At 33.3% G+C, this 23670-nt stretch overlaps 1 protein-coding gene across 1 annotated transcript in view; it reads left to right on the top strand.

Moving 5' to 3' along the window:
* Positions 1–23670, top strand: part of LOC143069311 (acetyl-coenzyme A synthetase 2-like, mitochondrial) — an 83955-nt gene that overhangs the window by 46998 nt on the left and 13287 nt on the right. The window contains exons 9-11 of the mRNA XM_076243878.1: positions 23–135; positions 6680–6806; positions 16333–16460. Coding sequence (XP_076099993.1) covers positions 23–135; positions 6680–6806; positions 16333–16460 — 368 coding nt within the window. The remainder of the gene's footprint in view (positions 1–22; positions 136–6679; positions 6807–16332; positions 16461–23670) is intronic.

Genomic DNA, 23670 nt, shown 5'->3' on the forward strand with positions numbered 1-23670 from the left:
CTTTGTTTTTTTTACGAACTAGAAACTGGTGGAATTACTATATCACCTAGACCATCAGAGGAAGGAGCTGAAATATTACCTGCTATGCCAATGAGACCATTCTTTGGTATCAAACCTGCCCTTGTTGATAAAAATGTAAGTTTGCTCGCCTGTAATTTATTTATTTTTCACAAAGTGTAATACTTGATTCAACATGGTGTGACGGGACATATTAAATGAAAATGATTTAGAGTGTTTTAGATGACCGTGAATAAAGATTTAAAATACTCTTTTGAAATCTCTTTGCATTCAATGTCATCCTATAGGGACTTTTTAGCTCACTGTTCCGAAAGAAGCTGATCTTTTGCCATCACTTGGCGCCGTTGTCGTCTGTCCTCCTCTGTCCCGTGCAAACAATTTCAAACATCTTCCCCTCTAAAACAACTGAACTAATTCCAACAAAACTTGAGCTGAATGATCATAAGGGTATCTAGAAAGTTTTTTTTTCTCTTTCTCTGTTTCTTCAAACAAAAAACATGGCTGCCATTGGCTAAATAGAATAGAATTGCCAGGAGTAAACTTAATAATTTTTTTAAGAAGAGAGGCGAGATGGTAAACCAGTTTGGGCGATTTTTTCTAAAGTTGGGCGATTTGCCAGTTGGATGATTTGTCCTGCTTATCCCTTAATTCACAGGATTATTGCTGTCTAGTTCGGGATCATCTCCTTGACTTCCCATTTCAAATGTATGGCCTTCTACTTCATCTTCACTTGCACCATGTTCATCGTCTGACTTATTGTTGACATGCGAGTCTTTCCCTGTATCACTATCATAACAAAGGACTTCATGCTCAGCTTACTCTTGTCAAAGTTTTGAGTTTTGAGATTTTCATTCAATGTCCCCCTCTTTTCCTTTGTTTTGTTTTTTTAAGCTTTTTGTTCATCAAAATCTCTTGAAATCCTACATTTATGCACTTTTACATAAGTTCTCCCATATCTTATAAACACAACAACATTGTCCTGTCCAATTACTGAACCCGGTATTTTCTATTGGTTTTCCTGAAGAAAGTATACTTTAATGCCATTTTTGAATTTCTAAACTTAGGGACGAACCTGCTTTCAAAGAGCATGTCTAATTTTCTCTTAGGATTCTGATGCTACAAAAGCTTTTCTTGCCTAGTGAAGACCAAATAAGTGTTTTCCCATTGTTTTACTCCTTCAATAGCTGGAGGTTTATTGATTAGTGTTGATAGCAGGTTAGGATTTCTTCTAAACAAAATCTGATAAGAACTATTATTATATCCATTGATATACAAGACTATTGTTGGCGTGTACAGCCCAGCTAATTGCAGTTTCCCCAAGATATATTTGAACTTTAATACTCTGATTTTGTTAACTGTTTCGGAGTTCCATTATGTGGCTCCTTAATTTCATTTGACCAGGTACTGTATCCTGCTTTCGTCTTTGATTGTGATGTTTAGATAGCAGCCATATCAGAAACATTTGAGAATTGAATTCCCCGCCATTGTCAGTGTATACTCCAACTCCAGTAGCACTAAATCATATCTGCATGAATTTGTCAACAACTAACTCTGAGTCTTTTCTCCTGATAATGCATGCTGCAATCAAACGGCTAAACAAGTCAATTTTGTGCGAATAGTTGAAATTATGATTAATTTCATGGAAATCCATAGCAACAATTTGGTTAATATATCACTTACATTGAAAAATGTCACCGTTGGCTTTGGCTTTGCACGTTGAAACTTGAAACAGACAATGCACTATTCATTCAGATGAGGCATGACCAAACTGTTTTCAGCTTTTATATAATATCCTTCTTTTTTTCTTAGAGAATCCAGATCTAGAATCTTCTGGATTTCCTCCTCATTCACTAAAGTGTTGATTTGCCCAGTTTTTCTGTCTTTAATGTTCATGCATTTATGACCATTTGAGGTGAATTGAACATCAACTGGTTTTCCAAACATTGTTACTTTATCATTATGGAGATCAAGAACTGTTTGCACACTTTTCATAGAATCTTAGCGCCATAATAGAGGTATTTCACAGTCACCTACTTCTAATTCTATGTAACAGTTTAAAGACCCAATTGTGGTAGGTAACTTTACAGACTGATAAGAATACACTGTTTGACCATTACCAAATTTAAAAAGGTGTATGACTTTCATTGCATTTCATTATCATTAGCAGAGTCAAAAATGTCTAAAAACTGATATTACCATTTAGACCTGCAAACTGTTTTGGTACATGATGAATCTAAAACTGCAGCATTAAATTCCTCAGCTACAAAAAAATCTTGAGGTGTAATGTTTTGTTGAGAAGTTGTAAATAGAGTTATGTATACAATTTCAGATGTGTCTGTTTGTTCCTCTGTCATTTTAACATCATATGTTAGGACAATTCCTAAACCAGTAATCTTTTGAATCACAAGGATATATGCTGCTATTAATAGTTTGATTAAGGCTGGATTGTGCATTACGTTGATTAAATGATCTTTTTAGGCGATTGGGTGCACCAAATCTCCTTGAAGATCCTTGAACTAAGACCTCTGTCAAAACAATGTTGATTCTTCTTTAGTATTAACTATAGTATTATAACTCTGTAATTTTGATGCAAATATTCTATTAAGAGCTGCCTTCATGATATCAAAGGAGTAGGTCCAGTAAGACCCCTTTTTGACCCCAAAACATAGCAGTTTTACAAAACTGTTAAAATGTAAACTTTTTATTTATTGGAAAGTAGAATTTTTCTGCTACATGAATATGGACTGTTTTTGACAATACAATGCACATATATCGGGTACTAGCATCATTAAGTCATGCCAAATTACTGAAATCTTCACAATGTTTGTTTTTTTAGTTAAATGTTTGACTGTTCCCATCTTGCATGAAAGTGGCAACATTTGTGTTCATTCTTGATATTGAAATGTAAGCTGTATTTGATGATAATACATAACATATATAAAGGTTGAGGATGACACGGATGCAGCCACTTTCATTTTTGACAAAAAAACATCTGAAAAGTGACATTTTTTGGCATATTTGATATCTAAGCTTTAATCGGAGTGTTTAATGACTAAATCAGATAAAATCTTTCACATTAACTAATTGAATTAAGGTAAATAGACACTTAAGTATTTAAAAAGTGTCCAAAATCTTTCGTTAGATGAACCTGAAATTTGAGGCAAAAATAGGCCCTTACCTACTCCTTTTAACTAAAGAAAATACAGTTAGAGCTAAATGTCTGTTACATTATCCAAGATTTTAATGCTAATATTGAATCAGAAAGTGCCATGTCATATTTTTTGCACTTGTCATACTTCTGTTCACACTCAATAATATAGTCACACCATATAGACTCCCTGTAATACTTACCAAAAGCTGTACATTATGCATAAGCTTGATCTATCTTGTCCTTTTCAATTTTTATTTTTAATAAATCAATTAATCTATTTTTGTAATTAATTGTCAACTCCTTCATCAACATTCAAATCCTCTGGTGATATTTCTAATGCTACTTCTCTTAGTTGTCCTGGTTACTAAGTGCTAATGCCTCTCTTCTTGTCCAATTCTGTAACCAGTTGCCATATCTGCACTTTGTTCTTTCATTGCTGATATGGTTTTTCTGTTGTCAAGCTTGATGGGTTCTGATAACTCAGAGCAGTCGCCACCTCACTGGATGTTGTGACCTCTGCTACCACTGTTAATTGACTCTAAATGACTTACTGTGCATTCATTTATTTTCGTCGTTTTACATTGGAATTCGTGGTTTCTGGGTAACCACGAAATCCACGAAAATTGGTATCCAACGAATAATAATGAATCCACAGTAATTGTTATCAGTACTACTTCATCAAAACCCACCAAGTTTCAAACTGTAAATGCAAATATAAATAAAAAAATAAATGTAATAACTGCACTACTAATCTAAATAGTTAACATACAGTCATATCTGGCAGGTTCATCTAAAATAAATAGTTAAAAAAAAGTGAGGGACGAAAGATATGAGGGACAGTCAAACTCATAAATCGAAATTAAACTGACAACCCCATGGCTAAAAATGAAAAAGACAAACTGACAAACAATAGTACACATGACACAACATAGAAAACTAAAGAATAAGCAACACTAACCCCACCAAAATACATGTCTGGCAGTGTTCATCTGCCAGTGACCTTAATTTTTGTCTTGCTTGATGGAGTCAAAAAGCGAGACATAGGTATGCTGTTTCCGATGTCAGCGGCGGCGTCAACATTGTATTAGTTTGTGATTAGTTCTACTTTATGGTGAACCACTAGTGTAAGTCAAAAATATTTGGTATGCAGTTGTATTAGTATTAGCACATCTCATTACCATGGAGATTAGTTGGCCCCATCCCCTCAGTCATGCTCTATTGACTTTTAAACTTTGCTTAGTTTTCATGTATGAGTTTGTGATTAGGTCAGTTTATGGGGAACCACTAGTAGTAAGTTAATGATAATTGGTATGCAGTTGTATAAGTATTGACAGATCTCATTTCCATAGATATAATTTGGCCCCTTCCCCTCAGTCATGCTTTATTGACTTTTAAATTTTTCTTAGTTTTCATGTATTAGTTTGTGATTAGTTCAGTTTATGGGGAACCACTAGTGGTAAGTTAATGATAATGGGTATGCAGTTGTATAAGCACTGGTATATCTCATTTCTATTTGGCCCCACCCCCTCAGTCATGGTCTATTGACATTGAAACTTTTGCTTAGTTTTCATGTAAAATCTTGTGATAAGGTTGGTTTATGGGAACCACTAGTAATAGGTCAATGATATTTGGTATGCAATTGTAATAGCATTGACACATCTCATTACCATGGAGATAATTTAACCTTGCCCCCTCAGTTAGGGTTTATTGACTTTGATATTTTGCTTAGTTTACATGTATAAGTTTGTGTTTAGGTTTGTTTAATGTGGGGTTCATACATTGCCGATTATTGCTCCCGTTTGAGATCAGACAGCGATATGACACGGAAAATTAAAAAGTCGGATTAGTATCCTCAATTATCTGGAATGTCCTATTATTGTCTGAACGCAGTCGTTTTAGTTCGTAACAGATTCCTACTGGTCGGGAAGGATCCGAATAGGTCGGCAAAGCACCCCGACAGTTATGTGCGTCCCGTAACATTCGTGGAAACTCAGCCAATTTTGTCTAGTCGGATTACAATCGTGCCTATGTCGTGACAGATTCTGCTGCATCGGATCGAAGTCCTAACAATGTTCTGTGTATTCGGGACGTTGTCCTGTGGAACGGGAATGATCTGGAGAAATTTTTCATTGCTGTTTTTCTGCCGATTGAGTTCAGATTGCATCCAGATATTGTCGATTGCGAACTGTTTTTGCCGAAACCGTTCCGAAACAGTCCCTTTATTAATTCTAAATTCGTCGATGATACCCACGTCAGAGTCCCGACAATAACAGAATACAATACGACTGAGAGTAGACAAAGCCGTTTGCAATGCGATAGAGCGGACTGTGATAGGATTACGTTCCGACAGTACCTGATCATCCCGAGTATGCCGACAGTTTTCGAACAGATCACCGTCTTGTCACTATCTGATCTCTGTCGGATTACATTCGGTAGAATCGGGACGCAGTTGTGACAGACTCGGTCGAATTTTACCTGGCGAAAAATACAAATCGGATTAGAAGAGGATTTAGAACGGGATTATCAGGACAAATTTGCTTGGAAACGGTTGAATATCTGATTGTTGTTGTGATTAAATTTTCTTTTTTACAAATTTTAATTAAAGTTTGAATTTCCATCCACGATTCATCGGATTTTGATCAGACTTTTAATAAATTTTAATTGGGAATGGTCCTGTCAAGGACGGCAGTAAAAATCATGACTGTGTGACCCCAGCTTAAAGGGAACTACTTATGATAGGTCAATGGTATTTGGTATGCAGTTGTATTAGCATTGGAACATCATCTCCTTTCTATGGAGATTGTATAGCCATGTACCTTAAGTCATGGTTTACTGACTTTGAATATTTGCAAAACTCACATGTCAAAGTGTTACCATTTTATTAATTTCAATATTTGCATTATCAAAATTACAAAAAGCGAGACCAATCTCTGTGTTAACAGTTTATTAAATGCTTTAGTGTTCGTTTTAAGTTATTTTTAGAATACTAAAAATGCAGGCTAAAAATAAGGCATAGGTACTCAGTACTTTGATTCAGTCATGAACTAATAACATGTCAAGGATGTGGTGTTCTATTCTAGTAGAAGTATTAGGAATTTTATTTGATACTTCAAATGTATAAAGAATATGTATACTACTGATTTATAATGTAGCATTACTAATATGTAAGGTTTTTGTGTGCAAACTGTCAGGATTTAGCAATCCTTTTAAGTTTTGGTTCTCAAAAGTCATAGACCTCATAATTGATATGTCAGCTATAAGGTATACAGACAAAGGATAGTTGCAAGTCAAGCATTCACTGAATTTATGCGCCACTTGACTGTGAGGGCATACTTTTTTTCTAGTTTTTTGGTATACCTGATTAAAATTGAATTTGTCCTTTTCACTACTTTTGCAGGCAATTTCTTCGAGACATTTCTTCCTGCAAAACTTAATCTGTACTTGAACAATGTAACAGATGTATTTGTATTTTATTACTGAATATAATCATGATTTGAATTATTATTTAAGGGAGTTGAACTGCAGGGAAATAATGTAATGGGAGCTTTATGTATCAATTCTTGTTGGCCAGGGATGGCGAGGACTATATACGGGGACCATCAGCGCTTTATAGATACATATTTCAAGCCCTTCAAAGGTAAAGCATAAGTCAGTATATAGACTATATATTATTAAAGTGTATATAGATATAGGAAGATGTGGTATGAGTGCTAATGAGACAACTCTCCATTCAAGTCACAATTTATAAGTAAACCATGATAAGTCAAGGTACGGTCTTCAACTGATGCGTAGGCTCACACAGAATAGCAAGCTATCAAGGGCCCTAACAATTACTAGTGTAAAATCATTCAAACGGGAAATCCAACGGTCTAATCTATATAAAATAAAATTTGAAGTTAAAGCTATATTTCAGATGTTTAGAGATTAACTCAAGTATTTACATAAAATGAATACCTATTTGAAAACGAGACCATAAATTAAAAATCTAAAAAACACATTCAGAAAAGAACCCCAAAAATTTATGATTAGATTTAGCTTATCAAAGAACCCCATACATTCAAGTTTTATTGATTGAATATGACAACCACTGAAATACATGCTCTTGAACTACTAATATTGTTTTAATGTGAATTCTTCTCGTTGTTATTGGCATTCTAATTCTTCTCACATACAAGCTTGTCTATAGTCTGGGGATTTCAGTTATTTTTGCTAACAAATGTTTTACCATATCCCATGTAAGGATCAATGTCAGGGGTTGAAAATTTCATATCACTCTCAGGGTAAAATTGAAAATTGTCGTATATGTTTGAGTAAAATTCTATTTCGAATAACATCGCTGACCAACATTAATAAAATAAAATCCAAAATGCAATGAACAGTTTACTTCTGAAGGATATTTGGTTCTCCTTGAAAAATACTGGGGGATTATATATCTAAATTGCAGTCCGGAGTAATCTGAAGATATTTATTTAGAGTTAGATGATCAGAAATGCACAATTATATATGTGTATATTTATATGTTTTTAAATACTCAAAGTATAATATACATTTTATACAAAATTCTCAGAAATGATCCTGAATATGTTTAATTGTCATTTGTTCCATGTTTGCATTGTGTTCTGATTCTTTGTAAATATTTTTTTAGGGTAAATTTATTTATGTTTGGTGTGATGTTGTTCTAATCTTATTTTAATTGTCTGTTGTTTATACTGTATCTTTTCTTTGGTAATCTGTTATGCAATATGGAAATGTGTGTTAACACCTGAGTTAAACATCCAACATCATATCTTCTTGCAATTTCTTTGACCTGACAATTAAACCATCCTGATGTAACTTTCTGCCCTATATTTCAATTTTGCTAATAAATGTGTCAGTGAACAAAATCCTCAAAGTCACACATAATGAGTTCATAGTAATTTAAATAATTAAATTACCCCTGATTTCTTTCAGAACACACCATTTGAACTCATGATATGTAAAATTAAGGATTTAGTGCTCACATCAACATTATTATCAACATAATTTTTCCTGCTATAACCTTTCTTGCAAATAAACTCTTGGAAAATATTGTGTAGCAATGCCATTGGTATCTATGTTTGAATTAAACATAAATCATAATTTAATTTAAACTTTTATTTTATATATATACGTCATTTATAATTTGGCCCTTGGGGAACCTATTCAGCTAAAATTTTTAATTTAAACAAGAGCCTAGCTATGTGCATACTAAAAAGTAGCAAAGTATAGACCCCTGGCTTGACATCACACACCAATCCAATTGGAACGATGGTTCAAAATAAACGCATGAGGTTATCAGGAAGCCTATGAGGCTATCATGCCTATGAGGCTATCATGCCTATGAGGCTATGAGGAAACCTATATTGATACAATGAGGAAGCCTATAATGAGACAATGAGGAAGCCTATAAGGAGGCTATGAGGAAGCCTAGTAGTGTTGATGTTGAATTGGTGTTGGAATGAATTTGTATGAAATTTGACAGTTTATCCCCAAAAATTCTTGGGGGATGAGTGAAATTTTTGAAACAACCAGTGATGAAATTTCATAAATGTCGATAACACAGATGGTAACAGCTGAGTGTCAACAAGTGTAAAGCCATGAAAAGAAAAAAAAATAATTAAAGTAATCACATAATAATAACACAATATCAAAATCAATTGTCAAACAAAAACAATATCATACAGAAACTCTGTGAAATACATGCGTATAGAACATTTGATAATGAGCATTCCCTTAAATTTTACCTAACCTTCTTTGAGCTGTTTTAATAGATGCTGGCGTTACCCTAATGTATCTGATGTAACTATCTGAAGTCCAGCGCCCTAATGTTTTTATACGACCGCAAACAAATTTTTGCGTCCTATAATGGTATCATGTCATCGTCGTCAGCGTCATCGTCCGAAGACCTTTTAGTTTCCGGACAATAACCTTTGCTTCATTGAATGGATCTCTATAAATTTTTACCAAAAGGTTCAATGCCACTAAAGGAAGGTTGGGATTGATTTTGGGGGTTATGGTTCTAACAGTTTAGGAATTAGGGGCCAAAAAGGTGGCCCCAAAATAAACATTTTTGTAGTTTTGTAACAATAACTTGTGTTTCAGTGTATGAATCTCTCTGAAATTAAACCACAAGTTTCCATACCATGAAGGGATGGTTAGTATTGACTTTGGGGGTTATTGCTCAAAATGTTTCGGAATTAGCGGCAAAAGGGCCAAAAAAGGGGGAAAACAAGGTTTTTCTGGTCAATGGACAATTAAGACAATTTAAAAGCAGCTAGTGTAAGGGAGGTAATTCAAAAACATTTAACATACAATGTTGGGTATGTTCGGATTTACCTCCCTTACACTTCTTGTAAATTATACATAAAGAAATGTCTGGTTTTGAACTAACTGCCAAAAAAAAAGGGTGTGGTAGTAGTTCTCAATTTTTTTTTCCAAATTTCACAAATTCCAAGTTTTTGAAAAGTTTGAAGAGGAAATCTTTAATTGCACAATATTGCGCAATAGATTTGTAAGATCTTGACATTTGTTTTGTGTCAAAAACTCATATTATGTCAAAAATTTGATCACAATTCAAATTCAGAGCTGTATTAAGCTTGAATGTTGTGTCCATACTTTCCCCAACTGTTCAGGGTTCAACCTCTGCGGTGATATAAAGCTACGCCCTGCGGAGCACCTGGTTATCAAGTGATCTTCTATTTTTGCCTTACCAGCACTAGAAGCTGCTCCAATTCTAAAACTATGACCATTATAATGACTTGAGTTGAAGCCACATATATCCAGTATTTTTTTAGCTCACCTGGCCCAACGGGCCAAGTGAGCTTTTCCCATCACTTTGCGTCCGGAGTCCAGCGTCGTCGTCAGCGTCTGCGTCGTCCGTTGTTGTCGTCCGGATCGTTAACTTTTACAAAAATCTTCTCTGAAACTACTGGGCCAAATTAAACCAAACTTGGCAACAATCATCATTGGGGTATCTAGTTTAAAAAATGTGTGGCGTGACCCCGCCAACCAACCAAGATGGCCGCCATGGCTAAAAATAGAACATAGGGGTAAAATGAAGTTTATGGCTTATAACTCAAAAACCAAAGCATTTAGAGCAAATCTGATTCCGGGTAAAATTGTTTATCAGGTCAAGATCTATCTGGGTATACATTTACAATTAATTCTCCATAGGCGGTAATGGTAACGTTTTCCTCCGTTGCTCAGTCCATATCGTTTACTTGAACATGTATGATGGCTCATATCGAAGCTGATACATTTATACATGTCTGGTTAAATTTTCGGGGTGGCAAGTGGGATTACTTTTTTCGCAAATTGATGGACCCCGGAAGATGGTGAAAAATGTCACTCTCCTCATGAAATAATCCCAAAATTCTGATCATAAAATTCAATAAAAAAATTGTCCTTTCTAATAATTTATTTCAGGTCAAATCTACATCTTTCTTTTCTCATCACACCAGCTCTATAAAACAGTTCTTATTGTTCATTTATGTCCATTTTTAAAATCACAGCATCCACAATTGTATGGCGGACTAATATTTTTTTTAATTACGTCATCTGAGTTCCTCATCTCAAGGTCTATAAGGGATCCTGACCCATCTGCCCTGAAATTTTCAGATGAATCGGACAATCCGTTGTTGGGTTGCTGCCCCTGAATTGGTAATTTAAAGGAAATTTTACCGTTTTTGGTTATTATCTTGAATATTATTATAGGTAGAGATAAACTGTTAACAGCAATAATGTTCAGCAAAGTAAGATTTACAAATAAGTCAACATGACCGAAATGGTCAGTTGACCCCTTTAGCAGTTATTGCCCTTTATAGTCATTTTTAACCATTTTTTCGTAAATCTTAGTTATCTTTTACAAAAATCTTCTCCTCTGAAACTACTGGGCTAAATTAATCCAAACTTGACCACAATCATCTTTCGGGTATATAGTTAAAAAAAATGTGTCCAGTGATCCGGCCATCCAACCAAGATGGCTGCCATGGCTAAAAATAGAACATAGGGGTAAAATGCAGTTTTTGACTTATAACTCAAAAACCAAAGCATTTAGAGCAAATCTGACATAGGTAAAATTGTTTATCAGGTCAAGATCTATCTGCCCTGAAATTTTCAGATGAATCAGACAACCCATTGTTGGGTTGCTGCCCCTAAATTGGTAATTTTAAGGAAATTTTACTGTTTTTGGTTATTATCTTGAATATCATTATAGATAGAGATTAAAAACCAATTCTTCAGAGAACAATTGAAGGTCTTTCCACCTCGATAATAAGAATGAAATTTAAAAAACGATGTTAGAAAATGTCACTCAGTGTTGATGTAATGTGGTAAATCAAACTGATATAAAAAAAAATAAGATTATTAAGTTTATGCAGTAGACCTAATTGTTTTATAATGAACTAGAAAGAATTTTTAGCATCGGTCAAAATCTAGAACGTCAAATTGACCTTTGACCTTGACCTCAAGTTTGAGGTCATAGGTCAGTGATCTCGAATCAAAAGACCCCAGGTCAATCACTTGTATGGTTGTGGAGAAATACTCATTTCAAATACAAAAGGGGAGAAAACTCCTATAAGGGTTAACCAAAACTCTTTGACTTAAATAGGTTGAAGTTGCACCTTATTGTAACCAGTAGTTTGGCAAACACATCATATCATTAACTGTAACAGTTTCTTTTGAATAACGATAACAAGCAAAATTAAAAATTTATAACATGACTTTGACCTTTGACCTTGACCTCAATTTCAAGGTCATAGGTCAGTGATCACTAATTGGAAGGCCCGAGGTCAATCACTCGTATGGTTGTGGAGAAATGCAGATTTCAAATACAAAAGGGGAGAAAACTCTTATAAGGGTTAACCAAAACTCTTCGACTTAAATAGGTTGAAGTTGCACCTTTTTGTAAACAGTTATTTGGCAAACACATCATATTATTTACTGTCACAGTTTCTTTGGAATAACGATAACAAGCAAAATTCAAAATTTATTTCATGACCTTGACCTTTGACCTTGACCTCAATTTCCTTCAAATGGACCAAGGACTTCATATCAAAAGACTGTAGGCCTCTACGACTTATATCGTATGAATTAATCCAACAAATCGCCTATCTTAAATTTGCAAAGGGAAATAACTCCCATAAGATGTATTCCGATCACTCAAGTCAAAATTAACCAAATCATTTTTAAGAGTAGACGAACAATTTGGTGAAAATAGTTTGTAAAAATCTTTTACGGTTTTAGAGATATAGCGATAACAAGAAAAAGGGGACGCGGGGAGATAACTCCTATAAGAAAAAGTGTTCGGTCACACAGGGTGAGTTTTGAAACCTCCATTACTGTACAACATCATTGTCCAAAAATCCATTCGATATGTTGTAAGACAAAAAAAAGCATCTCAGACGGCAGAAGAAAAAAAAATAATCAGAAGAAATACAAAAGGTCTTTCCACGAAAAGTGGAAAGACCTAATAAACTGTTAACAGCAATAATGTACAGCAAAGTTAGATTTACAAATAAGTCAACATGCCTGAAATGGTCAATTGACCCCCTAAGGAGTTATTGTCCTTTATAGTCAATTTTTAACAATTTTTATAAAATTTGTAAATTTTTACTAACATTTTCCACTGAAACTACTGGGCCAAGTTCATTATAGATAGAGATAATTGTAAGCAGCAAGAATGTTCAGTAAAGTAAGACGTACAAACACATCACCATCACCAAAACACAATTTTGTCATGAATCCATCTGCTTCCTTTCTTTAATATTCACATAGACTAAGGTGAGCGACACAGGCTCTTTAGAGCCTCTAGTTTGTAAATCTTAGTAACCTTTTACAAAAATCTTCTCCTCTGAAACTACTGGGCTAAATTAATCCAAACTTGGCCACAATCATCTTTGGGGTATGTAGTTTGAAAAATGGGTCTGGTGACCCGGCCATCCAACAAAGATGGCTGCCATGGCTAAAAATAGAAATAGGGGTAAAATGAAGTTTTTGGCTTTTAACTCAAAAACTACAGCATTTAGAGCAAATCTGACCCAGGTAAAATTGTTTTTCAAGTCAACATCTATCTGCTCTGAAATTTTCAGAGGAATCAGACAACCCGTTGTTTGGTTGCTGCCCCTGAATTAGTAATTTGAAGGAAATTTGCTGATTTTGGTTATTATCTTGAATATTATTATAGATAGAGATAAAATGTAAACAGCAATAATGTTCAGCAAAGTAAGATTTACAAATAAGACATGACCAAAATGGTCAGTTGACCTCTTGTGGAGTTATTGCCCTTTATAGTCAATTTTTAACAATTTCATATTTGTAATTTTCTACTAACATTTTCCACTGATACTACTGGGCCAAGTTCATTATACATAGAGATAATTGTAAGCAGCAAGAATGTTCAGTAAAGTAAGATGTACAAACACATCACCATCACCAAAACACAATTTTGTCATGAATCCATCTGCTTCTTTTCTTTAATATTCACATAGACAAAGGTGAGCGACACAGGCTCTTTAGAGCCTCTAGTTTACTATAGCTACTGTAGCTTCATTGTCACACCAGAAAAGAATGCGTTTTGTTGTCCACTGTGAGCCCCACAGTATTGCAGATACTACAATAGGGTATAATTCAAGAAAAGCCATTGAAAATGTTTTGTCAGGATAAGCAATGTTTGATGGCCATGATAAATAAAACCATTCTCCTTTGAAATATCCACCAAATCCTTTTGTTGATAAGGCATCAGTAAAAAGTTCAATATCATAACTTGAGTAAAATTGTCTACTATTCCAGCTGCTCAGAAAAAGTAACCAAAATAGTAGGTCAACACGGCATTCCTTATCTAATTTAACATAATGATGCAAATCATTGACAGTAGTGGACAGCCCTATGAAAAGTATTATATACATATTAAGTTGTGAATATTTATGACGGTATGTTGTTGTCGTTGTCTGCGTCGTCCTAAGACACATTTGGTTTCCGGGCAATAACTTTAGTTTAGGTGAATAGATCTCTTTGAAATTTAATAGGAGGGTTCAATACCACAACAGGAAGGTTGGGATCGATTTTGGGGATGATGGTCCCACCGATTTAGGAATCGGGGGCCCAAAAGAGTCCGATACTAGCATTTTTCTACTTTTCGGTTAATAACTTGTGTATATATATCTCTTTCAACTGCTCTGAAATTGTGCCAAAATCTTTAATACCACAAGTAAAAGGTTCGGATAATCATTTTTGGGTCTATGGTGTCAACAGTTTAGGAATAAAGGGCCAAAAAGGGGCCAAAAACAAGCATTTTCTAGTTACCAGACAATAACTTGTGTTTAATCATATGGATCTCTCTGAAATTGTAATACAAGGTCCCAAACTACAAAGGAAAGTCTTGGATCGAGTGTTGGGGTAATTGCATCTAATGGGGGGTGAGAAAGGGGGGGCGGGGTCAAAAAGTTTGTAGATTCAAATTTGTTTTAATTTATTTTTTCCAAATTTAAAAATTTTTGAAAAGTTTCAAGAAGAAATCTTTAATTGCACAGTATTGTCCAAAAGATTTGTGAGACCTTGACATTTGTTTTTTGTCAGAAACCTATATTATGTCAAAATTTTTATCACAATCCAAATTCAGACGGTATCAAGCTTGAATATTGTGTCCATTTTGCCCCAACTCTTCAGGGTTCAACTGATGCGGTCGTATCAGATCTAGACTGCACTCAGCAAAGCATTTTATTGGTTATTATCTTGAATGTTATTGAAGATAAAGGTAAACTGTTATAGCGAACCAAATGAAAGTGTTCCACAGAGTCGTCTGCTCTTTACCAAGGTATTTAAACTTTTGCAAGTTTACCTGTCCCATTGAATCAATACAATAGCTATTGTTCTCTGTGTAGTTTATTCACTTGGACATTTAAATTTCTTCTAGGAGAAATCTATCACTCATTGATTAATTTGCCTGACCAAAAAAATATCTTCTTTGTTGATTGAAATACATGTATAAACTCACATAAACTGCATGTGATACAGTATTTATTCAATATCAATAATATATATTCAATCTGTTCAATATAAGCACTGATTTAATTATAAAAAGTTTATTTCTGATTTTTTCTAAGTACTGCATGCATTTATGTTTCAAAGAATCTGCATGTTTTTCATGGTTCTTCAGTTATAAAGAATACATTTATGAAGACCTTTATTTAAACATTATCATTTTAAGTTTTTATTTGTGAACAGACTAAAAAATAGCAAATTTTAATAGGTAAAATGTTGAAATTTGATCAGAAATCAACTTTTAATTTTTAAATCAGTGTTTATATCAAACAAATTGAAAATGTGTTATTGATTGAATAAATACAACATCACATGCAGTTTAATAATTACTTATTTGTACATGTATTTCCATCATTGACAGTTCAATTTTTTGTTCAGGTAAATTAGTCAGTGACTGATAGATTTCTCTTGCAAGAAATTTAAAGGTCCCATTGAATAAACTAAACAGAGAACAATACCTGTTGTATTTATTAGATGAGACAATAGAACTCACAAAAGTTTAAATGGACAGGTAACTTGCAGGTGAATCTATGGAAAACTATGATAGGGTTCGCAATAACAGCAAAAATGTTCAGCAAATTAAGATCTACAAAAAAGTAAATATGACCAAATTGTCAATTGACCCTTTAGGAATTATTGCCATTTAAGGACAATTTTACACAAGTTGTTTGCATTTTTAACTTTAAATATCTTCTCAAATGAATCTAGAATAAATTTTGTATTTTATTTCCTTGTACGTCAAGAAACATAATAGACACTTTGGCTAAAATGGAACATTTTTTTTAAATTCATTTATTTGCGTTTGAAGAAAATATGACAGATACAATGGCATTTTTAAGCCTCTCAATTGAAAAGCAAAAATAATCATTGATGAAAGATTAAAGCAAAATATTACAGGTGAGCCAGTCAGGCTCTTGAATGCGTCTTGTTATAGAAAACATCACAGACATATGTCATATATAGTTTTTTCTGGTTGGCGTGAGTGTACTCAAATAAGATGTGTTGGTTTTGGACTGTTCTTTTGGAAATAAACATCTATTAAGCCTTGAATATACAAGTATGTAGTTTTGCAATTTCACAATAAAACAACTTTTTTTTCTGAGCAGGCTATTACTTTAGTGGTGATGGAGCAGTCAGAGATAAGCAAGGTTATTACAGAATAACAGGAAGAATGGATGATGTGCTGAATGTTAGTGGTCATAGATTGGGAACAGCTGAAATTGAAGATGTAATTGTATGTCAAGTTTTTATTCAGTTTTTATATTATTGATAATTTTAGCTAGAAATAATATCGATTATTTTTCTTTTCGCGAAAAACTCTAATTTTAATATTTTTAAAAATATTTTACAAAAACAACCTCTTTTTGCTCTAAATTAAAAAAGGTGGATTAATTACAGGTGATATCCCACAAAAGTTTTTGGTTACTTTGATTATTTATCATAATGGGAGCTATGGGGGAAAAACACCTGTATCAAGTCAGGAATATGACAGCTATTAAATAGAAATTTTGATTTTGCCATTTTGAATTTCTGTTTTGAATTTTCCTTATTTAAACTTTTGTATACAACCACCGTCGGCGGAATCAGCGTCGCCTGATTGGTTTCCAGGCAATATCTTTAGTTGACATAAATGGATCTCTATGAAATTTTGATTCTATGACCTTTGTGTAAACGTTATGTTGTTATCAGCAAAATGGACAGTTGCCGAGTTAGCATTACAAAATTCCACTTACAGGTAGAATTTGAATACAGTAACATCTTTACTTTATAGCTTGTTATTTATCCTAAAGGAGTAAGGGCCGGTTTTGGCCTCAAATTTCAAGTTCATCTGACGAAAGATTTTTGACACTTTTTAAACACTTAAATGTCTATTTCAATTGATTCAATTATGTTTTGTGAAAGATTTGAACTGATTCACTCATTAAAAAGGCTTAAATTCAAGCTTAAATATGAAAATCTATCAAATATGCCAAAAACTGTCATTTTTCATATGGTTTTTGTCAAAAATGAAAGTGGCCGCATCCGTGTTCATCCTCGACCTTTATATATCATATATAAAAAAATCCTGGGGAGAACACTGATATGTTATGTATTATCATTAAACACAACTTACATTTCAATATCAAGAATGAACACGAATGCGGTCACTTTCATTTAAGACGGGTACCGTCTAAAATTTAACTAAAATGCTGAAATTGTGAAGATTTTAGTACTTTAGCATGACTTAATGATGCAAATACCCGATATATGTGCATTGTAATGCCAAAATAAGCCCATATTTATGTAGGAGAGGCGTTATACCTTCCAAAAAATAACTAAAAATTTACATTTAAACAATTTTGTAAAACTACTATATTTTGGGGCCAAAAAGGGGTCTTACTAAACCTACTCCTTTCTTTATTCACTTTATTTACATGATTCATATTCATAAATAGGAGTTAAGACGGATGAAATCTGTCGAATAATTCGTCCGTCTGTCTGTCCCGCTTCAGGTTTTTGATCAAGGTAGTTTTTGGTGAAGTTGAAGTCCAATCAACTTGACTCTTAGTACACATGTTCCCTATGATATGATCTTTCTAATTTAAATGCCAAATTAGATTTTCTACCCTAATTTCACAGTCCACTGAACAAAGAAAATGATAGTCTATGGACACATTCTTGTTTCTTCAAAAATTTTGCAATTTATATATTTTTCGAGAAGAAACCTTAAATGCACAGTATTGTGCATCAGCACAGTATTGCCCAATAGGAAGAAATCTTCAATTGCGCAGTATCAAATCATTTCTAGACAATGACTTGTGTTTAAATGTATGGATCTCTCTAAAATTGTACTGCAAGGTTCCATACCGTAAATGGAAGGCTTGGATTGGGTTTGGGTGTTGTTACTCCAAGGGGGAGGGGGCTCAATAAGTTTTGGGGAATGTTTTCCCAATTTTTTTGGGGGGGTTCATATTTTTTATCTTCAAAAGTTTTTAAATTCATAATTTTTGGAAAAGTTTCCAAGAAGAAATCTTGAATTGCTCAGTATTGTGCAGTATAGCTCAACAGCACAGTCTTGTGCAATAGGAAGAAATCTTCAATTGCACAGTATTAAATCATATTTTATTTTAGATTAACGTTACAGCTGGTTCATGTAAATGAGTTTTTGAGTTATTATTGAACAGAAATAGTTTGAATAAGAAGCATTTCATAAGAAGGGAATTCTTGGGATTCTTCCAAATGCTGATTCTAACAATGTTATTTGATTTTTGATATTGCACCATGTGCATTAATTCTGGTGAAAATGAATCAATAACAAAAAATATTTTTGTAGCTACACAGTTTGAATAAAAGATTAACATATTTGTTGATGTTGGATAAATTGTACGTACCAATTTAATGATTATTGTTAGATTTTTTAGCTCACCTGACCTCATCACTTGGCATCCGTCGTCGTCCTTCGTCCGTAAACTTTTACAAAAATCTTCTCCTCTGAAACTACTGGGCCAAATTTAATTTAGTTTAAACATATTTATTTATAGTGGATTTGGAAACAAGTTTTGCAACTTGTAGCGGCATTAGCCTGCTCTTTTTCGAAATCTACAAGCGTGTCTTTAACGAGCAAGAGATACGGCTCTCTCTTAACACGGGTCACCCATTTATCGTCCGCTTCCGACGGACTATCATTGTTTCCTCAAGACCATACTCGCAAATGGTGTCAAGGGAGAGCCGAAAATTCAGTTCCTGAAATTTTCATCCCAGACGGGAATCGAACCAGGAACCTTTGTGTTAGTAGTCCGATGCACTAACCACTACACCAAGGCTCTCATTGAATCAAACTTGGCCACAATCGTCATTGTGGTATCTAGTTTAAAAAATGTGTCCGGTGACCCGGCCAACTAATCAAGATGGCCGCCATGGCTAAAAATAAAACATGGGGGAAAAATGTAGATTTTGGCTTATTTCTGAAACTAAAGAATTAGAGCAAATCTGACAGGGGTTAAAAATGTTAATCAGGTCAAGATATATCTGCCCTGAAATTTTCAGATTAAACGGACAACCTGTTGTTGGGTTGCTGCCCCAGAATTAGTAATTTTAAGGAAATTTTGCAGTTTTTATACGACCGCAAAATTTGAAAATTTTTTCGTCGTATATTGCTTTCACGTTGGCGTCGTCGTCTGCGTCGTCGTCGTCGTCCGAATACTTTTAGTTTTCGCACTCTAACTTTAGTAAAAGTGAATGGAAATCTATGAAATTTTAACACAAGGTTTATGACCACAAAAGGAAGGTTGGTATTGATTTTGGGAGTTTTGGTCCCAACATTTTAGGAATTAGGGGCCAAAAAGGGCCCAAATAAGCATTTTCTTGGTTTTCGCACTATAACTTTAGTTTAAGTTATAGCGAACCCTATGATAGTTTTCCATAGATTCACCTGCAAGTTACCTGTCCATTTAAACTTTTGTAAGTTCTATTGTCCCATCTAACAAATACAACAGGTATTGTTCTCTGTATAGTTTATTCACCAGGACCTTTAAATTTCTTCTAGGAGAAATATATCACTCATTGATTAATTTACCTGAACAAAAAATTGAACTGTCAATGATGAAAAAATACTTCTACCAATACTAAGAAAGGACCCACAAAACTGCATGTGGTGTTGTATTAATTCAATACCAAAAACTCGTTTTTAATGTGTTCAATATTAATAATGATTTAAAAATTAAAGTTGATTTCTGATCAAATATTCAATAAATATTTTTGTGTGTTTGATAAATAAAAATTTTAATATTATTATTTTTAAATTAAGGTCTTCCTTCATAAACATAGTCTATAAATTACAAACAATAAACAACAAAAACATGCAAATTCATTGGAAAATACTAAAAAATGTGTCTAAAATAAACTTTTTATTATTAAATCAGATTTTATATTGAACAGATTGAAAATATATTAATGATATATTGAACAAATACAATATTGCATACAGTTTATGTGAGTTTATAGAAGTATTTCAATAAAAAAACAGATAATTTTTTGGTCAGGTAAATTAATCAATGAGTGATATATTTCTCCTAGAAGAAATTTAAAGGTCCTGGTGAATGAACTATACAGAGAACAATACCTGTTGTATTTGTTAGATGGGACAATAGAACTTACAAAAGTTTAAATGGACAGGTAACTTGCAGGTGAATCTATGGAAAACTATCATAGGGTTCGCAATAATAGAAATCTATGAAATTTTGACACAAGGTTTATGACCACAAAAGAACGGTTGGGATTGATTTTGAGAGTTTTGGTTTCAACAGTTTAGGAATTAGGGGCCAAAAAAGGGCCCAAAATTAAACTTTGTTTGATTTCATCAAAATTGAATAATTGGGGTTCTTTCATATGCCGAATCTAACTGTCATGACTGTGTATGTAGATTCTTAACTTTTGGTCCCGTTTTCAAATTGGTCTACATTAAGGTCCAAAGGGTCCAAAATTAAACTTAGTTTGATTTTGACAAAAAATGAATCAGTTAGGTTCTTTGATATGCTGAATCTAATCAAAGTGATGGATATCACTCATGGAAAGATTAGAAGAGTAGTTTGAATAATTTCATATTAAGGTATGGTGGGGGAAAATGAACATTAATAAAGCACTATTGTTGAAAATTGCATTAACAGCAGGTCTTTAGAAGAAAACTTGCTTTTCCAGAATGAGGATAAAATGAGCTCAAATCAAATAATATGGGTCTCTTAATTTGCACAATTTTATTTAAACTGCAGTTTATATCTTATCCAAATAATGTTGCCTGTTCTGAACATGTTTCAAAAAAACAAAAAATTGCAAATCAAAAATTCTTCTAGTAAATGTTACCAACTATACTTGTAAGACATAAAATTTAGACCAACAACTAAGAACTTTAAAGTGTCAACAAAAATAATCTAAAAATGTTGTTTTGGGGCATTTTGTAAGTTGAAACAGAGGTTATATGACATTGAAGATTAAAAGTTGTAGAGTGCCTTTTGTTTAATTTTTGTAAAAGTATCTTTCAACACAGGGCATTGAAAATTTACTTTTTCAACATAAACAAATTAAAAAACTTACTTATTGAAATGTGGATTCTTTCTTGATAGTGCGGTGACAGAAGTGTAAAAAGTCGTCTAGATCGCGAGTTTAATCTCCCCAAATAACACACGGCTAAAAATGGTCTTAACTTAAAGACAAATATGTCTTCTTTAGTTTTTGCCCTGTCGTCAGAATTTTGTACGGTCACATTTTTCTAAAAAGTCGTTTTTATGACTGGTAGTATATTGGAGAGTTTCAACCCCCCTTTTTCAAAATGAAAAAATGTTTGTTTGCTTACATTTAATTGAAATAGTTTTTCCTGAAGCTATTCTTATATGTCTAAATATTCTATTCGGTATTTTATTTCCTTCTAATCAATAAAATTTGCGAAGTTTAGACTATTTAAAATTGAGGTAATTTTAATTGCAAATTCAGACTCAAACTTTAGTTTCTTCTTCATAGTATGAATAAAAATTATCCCATAATATTTTAAGCATACAGTATTTAATAAAACTAATAAGTGATAAAAATTTCGGAACCAAAATATGAAAAAAAACTTAAGAAATCAATGGAAAAAGAATGGAGTAAAAATCTTCAATTTCAACACGGAACTCAATCACTTGCCTTCCGTCACATTTTGTGTATTAGTCAATAATTTGCTCTCAAATGATATATGAAATAACTACCTTTTTCGCTATTATATACACATATTTTCAATGAAAGTGCAATGATATATGCCACATAATTTGTTTGTATATGTTTATATTCTATGTTTTTTCGTTATAAAACATCAAATATACTTTGTCAGAAAAGTCTTATTGTAAAATCAAAATAATTGACGGATAGTTTCAGTAAATATTCCGTGATATGCAAAGTCCTTTGCAACTTCACTCCATTAAGTCCAAAGAAAAGACAAAAGTCTTTAAATTTTATGCAGTGCATAATATGCAAAAAAAAAAAAAAAACTCGATTGAAATTTTGAGTCAATTTACCAGTTTAGGGAAGTCGATTTGTGTATCTGCATTGCATAAAAGATTGGATGAGGTGAACATCAAGATGTTTCATGCCATATCTGTTAATTTGAAGAACTCCGTGCAGGCAGTTTATCATCGTTCATACTACAAAACTTAAACAAGTAAACATATGTGTTCCCCCTTTTAGAGGCTTCTAGTCTGATATTTAATGACGACATACAATTATCTGACTGTTAATTGTCCCTCAGTTTCGGGTATTTGTACACGTTCTAGAATGCAGTCGTTCAACTAGAGCGCATGTATATTTTGTTGCAACAAAACATTTTAGAAAGATAAAAAAATATTCAAGTTTGAATCAGATGAGCGTATTAAAAATGTTTCATCCGTGTCAGATAAAGTTAAAGTTGAAATAGTTTCCCGTCAATCTTTTAAACTTCAAGCACTCTGTCATTTTGGTTGCATTACAAATTATTTGCTAAAAACGAAATAAAAAAATCCAAACTCGTGGAAGCAGATATCTCAGAACACGATACTACTTTTACTAATTTTAATTTGGCTATTGACAACGATTTATTGGTCATTCCTCGTGACACCGTTACTTGATACATATAGATCACTTCTTCCCGCTGATTCTAATTTAAAATATTCTAAATGTAAAATGCAGTCTAAGCTCATTCATTTCTATAGAAATTCAGTTGTCAAACAACTTTTACAAGTTCAAGGCAAATATAACGTAATATTTAGTAGCAAAATAACTATTTATGATGCCATATAAGCTTCTAGTCAATTGAAAACTGACCCCAAAATCTCAATGTCAACTGTAATAGATACAAATAACGGACAGATATTAATTTCATTCCGCTGCAAGTTTATTTAGAAAAGACATCGAAACTCTAAAGAGACTACCCAACTTCGGATGAATTGTCTCTTCCTTCTTAATTCAGTCAATGCCTTCGTAGTTATTGCAATTCATTCTATGGTTACTCAGTGAAACTGTATACAGCCAAGATTTTTCTCAGGAAATGGCACCAGAGAAATTGTGGAAATGCGATTGTTGAGGCAATCGTTTTTGTTTTACTCTTTTTCATTTAGGATTGGCTTTACAAATGTACCATGAGTTTGGTTCAAAACACCTTGTTGAAACATTGAGTGCCAAAGGATTTTATGCTTCTTAAAGTAAAGTGCGACGCTATCCAATGTGTTGCCAACCATGCAATTGAGCGAATTCAAGATAGTGTGTACGTCTCGTATAATGTTTCCGCAGCATCTTTGCAGACAAGCATATGGATGTCATCACACCTTCCTAACCCCCTTTTAGATCTCTGTTAAATCTTGGATGAATTGATAGCCTAGGGATGGTTTGAAGCTGGTATTTTTTAGGAACAAATGTCTTTGGACTTCCTACAATATCTTGTCTGTACTTGTAAAGAAAAACTCAAA

This window comes from Mytilus galloprovincialis, chromosome 3, assembly GCF_965363235.1.
Source record: "Mytilus galloprovincialis chromosome 3, xbMytGall1.hap1.1, whole genome shotgun sequence".
Classification (NCBI taxonomy): Eukaryota; Metazoa; Mollusca; class Bivalvia; order Mytilida; family Mytilidae; genus Mytilus; species Mytilus galloprovincialis.